The 9,375-nt window shown below is 36.3% G+C and overlaps 1 protein-coding gene across 2 annotated transcripts in view; it reads right to left on the minus strand.

Annotated features, from left to right (window-relative positions):
- LOC150076188 (uncharacterized) overlaps positions 1-9,017 on the minus strand; it is a 55,809-nt gene extending 46,792 nt beyond the window's left edge. For both annotated transcript variants that reach the window (XM_090387561.1, XM_090387560.1), the window contains exons 1-5: positions 8,871-9,017; positions 5,374-5,438; positions 4,758-4,820; positions 2,548-2,592; positions 468-512 (exon numbers count right to left, since the gene is read on the minus strand). In XM_090387561.1, the coding sequence (XP_090243687.1) occupies positions 468-512; positions 2,548-2,592; positions 4,758-4,820; positions 5,374-5,438; positions 8,871-8,991 (339 nt within the window). In that variant the 5' untranslated portion in view covers positions 8,992-9,017. The remainder of the gene's footprint in view (positions 1-467; positions 513-2,547; positions 2,593-4,757; positions 4,821-5,373; positions 5,439-8,870) is intronic.
- Between the last annotated feature and the right edge of the window lie 358 nt (positions 9,018-9,375).

Genomic DNA, 9,375 nt, shown 5'->3' on the forward strand with positions numbered 1-9,375 from the left:
AATGGTTCCAGCAACATTCAAGCGACTTTACGATATTTCATTGGCTTTTGAGACACCAACCTCCAACCCGATTGGGCATATATGGGACTGGGTTTGATGGAACGTGTTGTTCGAGACATGAATCTTCCTCTATGCTGTCTAAGTCGTATGCAGGAAGCAAGCTAGTAGAGATTGAAATATAATAGAAACTGTAATTAATCAACATCGATAAGAAGCAGAATTTAACGTACCGGTGACCGATGTACTCTCCCAGCACTCATCAGAAGAAGACTAAAAGTAGCTGCATTTCAAATTGTCGACATTTCTTATGCAAGGATATCTCGAACATATCAACGAACGGTATAGCACTCCTCTTTACCAATCTGTATTTCTTCTGAAGTTATTCTTATCATATTTAGTGTTCAACCAATACATTGGGAATTCTGTAAATCTTTCGCTAAATTACATATTAAAACATTGCTACTTACCGCAATGATTTCGTCGGACTTCTTCATAAGGTCCACACAATTCTCCTAAAGATAAAAATATATAATTATAGGAGAATTTAAACAAATGGTTGCAAATCATATGAATAAACAAAAAGAAATAACTCAAAGTAGCAACTGAATTGCGATATCTTTCTTTAAACAACAGATAAACAATATTTTACTTGTGTCACTGATTAAATTAAGAGCACTTCAAAGAAATATTATCAAAAAATTAAAGGTCCTAAACGTCTTCATATGTAAAAATGATCACTTATTTTGATTTGAACAGTCAGTCGTGATTGTTTTGGTATATATCCTGTTAAACAAATCAAGGATGGATGTGAGTGTGCATCAACCCATTGAGGGTGTTAATGACATCGTCATTAGACTCCGGGACGATTTCCCTAGACCCGAAAAGTGTTACAGCTTCCCCAACCCAAACACGATGGGAAAGACGCAATGGGAAACTACAGACCAGCGAGTCTGACTTCATTATTGAATAAGATCATGAGTTTTCTAATTAAGGATACAATACGAAACCATCTCAATAGGAATGGTCTCCTTAGTGGATGGCAACTTCAACTTGATCTAATTCATTGGGTGACAAATATCATTGAACGAGAACGTTTTGCCTTACAAGTCTAGTTGACTGTTATGAAGACGTAATAATGAAGTTGGCGAAAGAAACAATTCTGACATTATTCAGCTTGACTTCAGTATAGCCTCTGATAGGGTTTCCCAATTTAGGCTGTCTTTCTCCTCACATCTAACTTAAAACTTGGTGGTTACTTCCTTCTTTGATTCCTGCACTGCCAGCCCTGCGATGTCATCTAATTCATTGGGTGACAAATATCATTGATCCTAGCACTTTCCGTTGCATACTGATACGAATAAGCCAACTACGAACTAGTTGGTTTTGAAAGTGTTGTTCCCCAACATGAGTTTCCTTCCACTTCAGTTAATTAGGGGAAAAATGAAATAGTCTATAATAAAACACTCACACCTGATCGCCCATTCCATCTGCAAGTGGAGACTCTCGTAAAAATTCTCAAAATCTTCTGGTCGTTACTTCCATTTATCTCACACCACGCACATTCTGTCCTGTACACCTAACTTTTGCAATTGGGGAAGCTTTTGTCGCGCTTAGGCTGCTCCTGTTAAGAAATATGAGCTCCCCTCCACCTTCACTCTTCCATACCCTTCTTAAATACATTGTACTTACCGGTGTCAAATTAATCATTGAAATTTTTGTCTATCAGCACGCTTTCATTAGTTTTATTATGTCAGCGTAATTTTTAAAGTCCTCCTATTGAGGAGGACATTATAAATTCCTCCAGTCGTAGATGGGAATCGAATCCAGACCTCTCCAAACGAGTGTCAGGTGTTAAAACAACTATATTGTAAATTAAAACATCTTCAATGATACCGGCGAAAACCCTTGCACCACCTTTATTCAAGTGAATCCCGTCTTTCAAGGCTTTCAATGCAATCGCGTCTGGCAGAAATGCATTCTGATCTAACTCGCGGCATTTTTTCAGAATGAACCTATATTTATCCAACAGATCGTCAGTTTGGGTGCTTAATATCGTTAGTCCCCCATCTATAATAATGTATAATAACAATCTGTTGGGGACATCATTAAATATTGCTCCTGGAAGACCTGTCCTGGTTCTAGTTTACCTATCCTTATTTTAAAAATGGCGCTATAACCATATTTAAAGCTTCAAATAATTCTTTTGCTGACCCATAGAACTGGTTTCTGGATGCAGTGGGTTTCATGTTAAAACCATTATACTAATGTCCTATGCGACCATGAAACTGAAAACAAAATATTCGACTTCTGTAAATTCTAGTAAATGGGTTAATAAATGGGGGAAAAATACTTAAAAATATTTTCTTTAAAATCAGTTTCTAACAAACGTTGTTGTCTTATGTTATGAATTTCATAAATTATTGAAGAATAACAACTTAATGGAACATTTATTAATTATTTATAATATTTATTATTATACTATTATCTATATGTTAATTTTCTATCCGTAATCGTTTATTATCTATCTGCAATGTTCGTGACACTCACCTCAGTTTTCACCTCTTTCTCATTCTTTTTGCAATCCTCTACGTACTAATGTTTGGAGAGAGAGAGAGAGAGAGAGAGAGAGAAGATAAAAATTAAAAATTAATATTTAATTGTTAAACAGGGTTATCCATTTATCTTGCAGTCAATTGGCCACTAGAGTGCAATTATGGCAGCAGTGCACTTGATGCCCTTGGATATAGAGGAATGAGGCATTTTCAGACAGATGACACAGGCCAGTTTTATAATGACAGCAGTTATATTTCATCTGCAATAACACATTTATTAGTCCAGTAAGTGACCAAATTTTTCCCAAGAAGAACGGCACTGTTGAAACATTGGAGTATCTCCTGGAAGCCAAAACCATACGGGCCTCCCCTAAGACCGACTAACTCAGCCACATTATGAAAAAGGCCCGTAAAATTTCCTCAGTTGTCGACAGGATTCAAACTCAGGTCTTTTCCACCAGTTGTGGGGATGAGAGTGATTTTACCAACTATGCTAGCCAGGATGGCCATCGCCGTGCATCCAAATCATTTTTGCAATACCATGAGACTGAATCATCACTCACATACTGCGAAGCGTTTTTAACTAAACAGGAAGTGTGAATTATAAGAAACTACCAAAATCAACGGCTTCAACTGAAGATAAATTGCGGTAAGTTGAAGAAATAATTCTGAGATCCTGGAAAAGTTCAACTTAGTTTTTTAACACGGCGTACAGAAAATCGTCACTGTGCATCAGAAAAATCAGTGCACTCTCAAAGGATACATGGTATATTAGCTGATGTTGGATAATTTTCTTTAATGAGAGGCTTACCACTGAGGTTCACCGGATATATCTCAGGTCATTGCGGAATGTACGATACTGCTATTTGGAGGAGATCGGCGCGATGGTTCCCAGTGTATGCATATCAATAAATTCCCTGAGGGAGTTCTCTGGCTGCCAATTTTTTGCTTGGCTATTGTCCTTCCACTAATTCTATTACCTCCGGAATATTATCAGTGTTGTGCACTGGAGTGAATAAAATTTTGTTTATCACAAACTGAGTTGCATTTTAATTGGATAACCCATAGAATATATACTATTAGTTGATATAGTATAGACATATAAGATTAATATATTGTATTAATATAACATGTATATTATATATATAAATATATATATAATAGTAATAATACATATATAAGGAAAAAAATCAATATTATGTATTACACAAAACACATTCAAATTATATTGTCGTATATCGCATAACTCTGGTATCGTTTTCAGGTGTCAACCACTAGAATTGCCCGAGAAGACGACAATATAGTGTCCTCTGTTTGTAACATAAATATGTTAGAAATCTTGGAATGTATGTCTGCTGAAAACAGGGTTCGTGAATGTGACTTAAACATATGCCGAATAGCGGATAGTAAGGTTAAAAACGTCACGCTGTGCCAACAAATCCTTCCAGGAATTTCAGAAGCGGGACCAAGGGAAAACTGTCAGAGAAGCCATCTGGTAACAAATGATGATGAAAAAAAAAAAAAAAAACATCATAATAGCTCTTTAAAATCAATGCAAACGTTGATGGCTGAATCATGTATAGAAACTTGTTAGGTAATAGTCTCAGAGTTTATGGATCGAGCTAGTTCCCAATTTCGTGAACTCACGTGAGTTCACGAAATTTGGAAATAGCTCGATCCATAAACTTTTTTTATAGCGTTTGAAGTAGGGCAACTAAGCGTGCAAATGGAAGAAATGGGAGATGAGATTACTTATTCGAACGAAAAGTATCAAGTCAACAAGTGCCATCCATCTTCTGAACCTTCGAACCGTACACGTTATTAGAGTAGTTTAGGTTACAATACTGTAATATTCATCCTTGATAGATGACATTATAACAGAATATTGACTGGTTACCTCTTCTCTAAGGCGACACACTCACACATACCAAAAAACCATTGTCTCTTACAAATTAAATTGAATTAAATATGAATTCACAAGCACTACCTCTTCGTGGAGATATCAACGACTTGTGAACTCAAAGTGTTTCAATCGTTGACCACTATCGAACAATATTCAACGGATGTCCCATAAATAAATAAATCAAATTATAATCAAATAATTAACTTAAATTCAATAATAAGCGAGATTGTCATAATAATATTTTAAGAATTGCATTAAAAAGCGGAAAACTGTGCTCTATTTTATTTACTGAGGTTATTCACCTTGCACATGAAATTTACAGCTTCTTTGGCGTCTTCTGAACCAGTGCATTTTTTCATACATTCCTAAATAAAATAAAGCGCAAAGTAAATCGTATTGAACATCATAAAAAGTTGATTAACAAATAATTCTGATATGAAAGAGAAAAGCAGTTTAACATTAGTTATTTCACAGCTATTCAAAATCACGATATTATGCATTTGTACCCAACAAGTAAAGAAATTAATCCCTACAATTTCTTCCAGTATTATCACTGAAGAATAAATCCCTTAATAAGTAAATTTACATCGTTATATTAGTATTTCGGTGAAGTTTTGAAACTATTTGTCCATGTTTTTAGTAAAGGTCTATGTCTAAAGCAAAACGTTTGTTTTTCGCGATGTTTGCTTTCAAAATAAAACGATAAAGGAAAATATTAATTATTTTAGATTGGATATTTCCGTTTTTAAATAAATATATTAATCGTGAAGGAACATTTCAAATGTGATTAGGTACTACTATTAATTGCTAATTATATAATCAAATTACAAGGAATTAATGTAAATTTACAATATTTAGAACAATATAATCAACATCGGAAATAGTAGGACGGACAGCTGAAAGAAAACCTTTACTAACCTTTATGTCTGGGAATTCCTTGTGCACACATGCTGCATATTTGTCTAGTTTTCCCTTATCGCAACCTAAGTGTTAACAAAATGCCAATTATAGAAAAATGAATTATAAAGCATTTGGGGAAAGGTTACATTTTTCAGAATATTGGTTACAAGACTCAATCTGTGGAATGGAGGTACCATCACAATTTGTACTTTTTTATTTAGTTCTTACATTCGTTAGTTGTTCTTAGTTCTTGCATTCATAAGTTCTTATATTCTTAGTTCTTATTTCGAGAAATGTTCATTGGCACGCAATTCTCAATGGTGTCCAGGTCGCTGGACGTGATTGAGAGCTTGCATCAATATCATTCATAACATTTTTTTTTGTAAAACTTTTCCAGATGTAAATAGATAAGTTATACCTCTCCAGAATTAATAAATATGTCTAAACCTAAAAATATAACTTATAAATCTACTATTATTATCCTGAGTATAAAAATTATAAATAAAATTGGACAGTGTGTGAGTATACGAGTACAAGGAGAACTAAATGTGGAAATGTGCATATGTTTTTGGGTGCGTGAGTGTCTGCAAGGTTATATTGAATGTGTGTGTATTAGAGAATATGTATGAATATGACACTCACTCACATAGACAGAAGACACAAAGAGAGAAAGATGAGCGAAGAAGGATCTCTATGGAAGACACTACAATAATTTCCATCACCACTACATGAATAAGAGAGCTTAAAACATGGCTCTTGAGCAGGAGATTTCGGACCGAAGTATTCATGCTCGCATTCTAAGATTAGTTAATCAACACCAGGAACTATAGGAAATACATCGTCAACTATCCCAGAGTGACAGATGACGAGTGTAGGCGATGCCACCTGTTCCCAGAAACAATCCAGCACATCACCGTGATATGCAGGGGATTCGCCCAGATGGGATGCGCTCACAGACGTTGTAAGGATAATACACCAGAAGCTAGCGTAAACCAATTGATCAAATAAAGTGTACTTAATTAAAAGTAAGAACTCCATGCCGTGTTAGAGATCCCTTAATTATAACCTATATTGGGATCACATCACAATAACGGACCAAACGATTCCGCACACGACACAAGACAAATCTTCATTGAAAAAAAAAAAGGAAAAGGCTATCAACCTGACCGACATAGTGGTGCCAAACAGCAGCAAACTCTAGAAAACCTACGATGTAAAGATAAGGAAGTACACAGATCGAAGACAGGAATTTAAGGAAATGTGGGATATGGAACAAGTAATGATCATTCCAAAGAGTTGGCATAAGAACCTAGAAGCAATACACTTTACAGGGCAAAAATACATGGAACTCCAGAAAGTCGTGATCCTGAACTCCTGCAGGATAGTCAGACAGAATTCCTCAACAAATAATACACTTCTAGACAAAATTAATAGAAAGCGTACAAATCGTGGTGTAACTCGTGCAGCTTTGATTAAAGCAGGACAAAATTTGGTTTGGAGGTGTACCACAGAACAGCGATGAAATGAGGAGATGGCAAGAAACCTCGGACAGGTATAAGGGAAATTTACAGGGAACTGTATAGGAATTATCAAAAATATCGCATTGCCGAAATCGATAAAAAAAATGCTCGAAAATACGGTCATATGGCATCAGTACCACGCACTGTCCCCTTTTATCTTCCCAGCAGCTATACAGGCATTACGGCGTTGAACCAGGGTCGATATAAGGGTGTTTATAAGATTCTAAAGTAAACTATCATATTAATGTCACCAGGAAAATTACTTTCAACTAGCCATGTGCATTGTGTTTGTAAATTGCGTCTTCGCTGTTCGATTTGCCCTAGACGAAAAGCTCCAGTTTTTCGGTTGAAAAATGTTGCTATCTACGCCTTGCTGTCTCCAGTTGAAATAATGTCTAGAATCTGTTTATAGGTAAAACAGGACTAATCAGAGGAAAGAACTCCATTTGTCAGGGATCAAAGTCACATGTTCGTGGCATAAGTTTCGACGAGCTGTGCGGTGTCTTGGGTTTAATGGAAAAAAACAAAACAAAAACGACTGGCTTCCTTGCGTTAGATTCCACTTGAATTGAGCCTTTTTGACAAAGTCCGGTTGGAAATGTTTTAACCTGTGGTCGCTACAGCCTCAAGCAACAGTTAACGACAGGACATTGTAGGGTTCCGTCTTACTGTTAGAGTCAGATAGCCATCTGTTCTAGTTGACGTAACCCTCTGGAAACTTTGACGAACTCTTCCTGCAATGGTTCCTGTGTCCTGAAACTGTTTCCATAGTGCCGAGACGACGCAGCGTGACACCTTAAGTCAACGTGCCACCTCCGCCTGCAACTGCCCGGCTTCAAGCCGTCCAACGGCCCCCATCTGAAATAATCATCTAACGACGATGAGCTGCTGTCCTGATTACTGAAGATGTGGCTGTCACACTGAGCAAGCCAAAAAATGGGAATGAAGTGATCTGGTCGCAACGCGTGTTTTATAGGCATGAATAATTTGCAAAATGTGCGGCTCTGTAAGTTGGTGGATAGATTTCTATTGGATATTTGGAATTGGCATGCCAGGATACCTGTTATGTAAATATTCGCATTCGGCCACATTGTTAACCATAAAATATTCAAGAATAATATTTTATTTTGTTAATTTTGTGGAGCAGCAGTGTGGTAATTGGATATTACAACCACCCCACGCAAATGGCACCTGTACTCTTGGTGGTATTGGAAAAATCTTTGTAAGAAAATAAGAAAATAATAATAATAATAATAATTATTATTATTAAATGATATTAAAACAATTCAAGCCTACAATTTGGTGATGAAAAACACGAGTTTCAGGGAAGGTAAGTGATTATACCGGCGCTTAGGACCACCTGTCTACATTCCCCACTGAAAAGGTCTTCTTTGAGAAATATTTCCAACTCGCCACAATTGCAACTCAGTCTTATTCCAACAGGTTGAAGCGCAACGTGTCCACCGAGATATCATGAAGGTGACGTGGTTCTAGAATGTATATTGAACTAGCATTCCAAATAATACAGAAGGTTTTAAATTTTTTTCCAATGGGAAAACTTTGCGGACGAATTCAGAAAACGTATTCATTCTTCCATGGAGTATGAAAAACTCCTAACACAGAGTAATCGTATAAGTTCAAGTCCAATGTCAATAAATATATTCTTTCGTCTTCTAAACTTCCAACCCAAGAACGGTACTAAATACTGTAGGTTCTAATACCTCTAGTTTTTGCGGTTCATAAAAATAAAAAAAAAAGGTTTCCGTGTTCAATGAAAGAACAGATTTCCGCATGACTCCTTATGCACTTTCGAATAGCCGTTGGACTCTATTGTAATACCAGATTCACGTCTGATATTGTAATGGAATCCAACGTAGTACAAATCATGTTCGTCCACTGTTCTCTCTAACGATTCATTAGGTGATAATTTCTAAACAGAATACGCATTTTGTCGTATTAAAATAACCAGAAAAGGAAAATACGAGTAGCACTTACTGCAGAATTTAGCTGCGAGTTTCATAATTTTTTCTCCTCCCTCGTTCTTCTTCTCCTCTTTTGCATTTCCATATGCCACACAAACAACCAGAACAACAGCTAATTTCAGAAGTATCTTCATCTTGACATGAATCTGCCTAAACTTGGTAAAGGTTGGAGATTGTTACCTTAGGACACGTCTATTTATCCATCAGATATGTTTACTCAGTTTCAAGATGGTCTCGGATATGATACAAAAGAAAGCCTATGTAAGATAACGCTGGTTCAACTTAGCACCTACAACTCGACTGACGTGGGAGGAAGTAAAGTTCCATTGCTGATCCAGGCATATGCGTGATTTTCGCACTTCCGTGTATTTTGTCAATAAACTGCTCGTCACAGATGATCCAATAACTCTTTTTACTGAAATTTCTAAAGACCCGTACTAAGCACGTGAATGGAGGATTTAACTGTCCATCTCATTAGTTCGGTCATCTCCAAAGAACAATGCCTCATTATTAATGTT

This window comes from Mastigoproctus giganteus, chromosome 13, assembly GCF_048544385.1.
Source record: "Mastigoproctus giganteus isolate SK-2022 chromosome 13, ASM4854438v1, whole genome shotgun sequence".
Taxonomy (NCBI): domain Eukaryota; kingdom Metazoa; phylum Arthropoda; class Arachnida; order Uropygi; family Thelyphonidae; genus Mastigoproctus; species Mastigoproctus giganteus.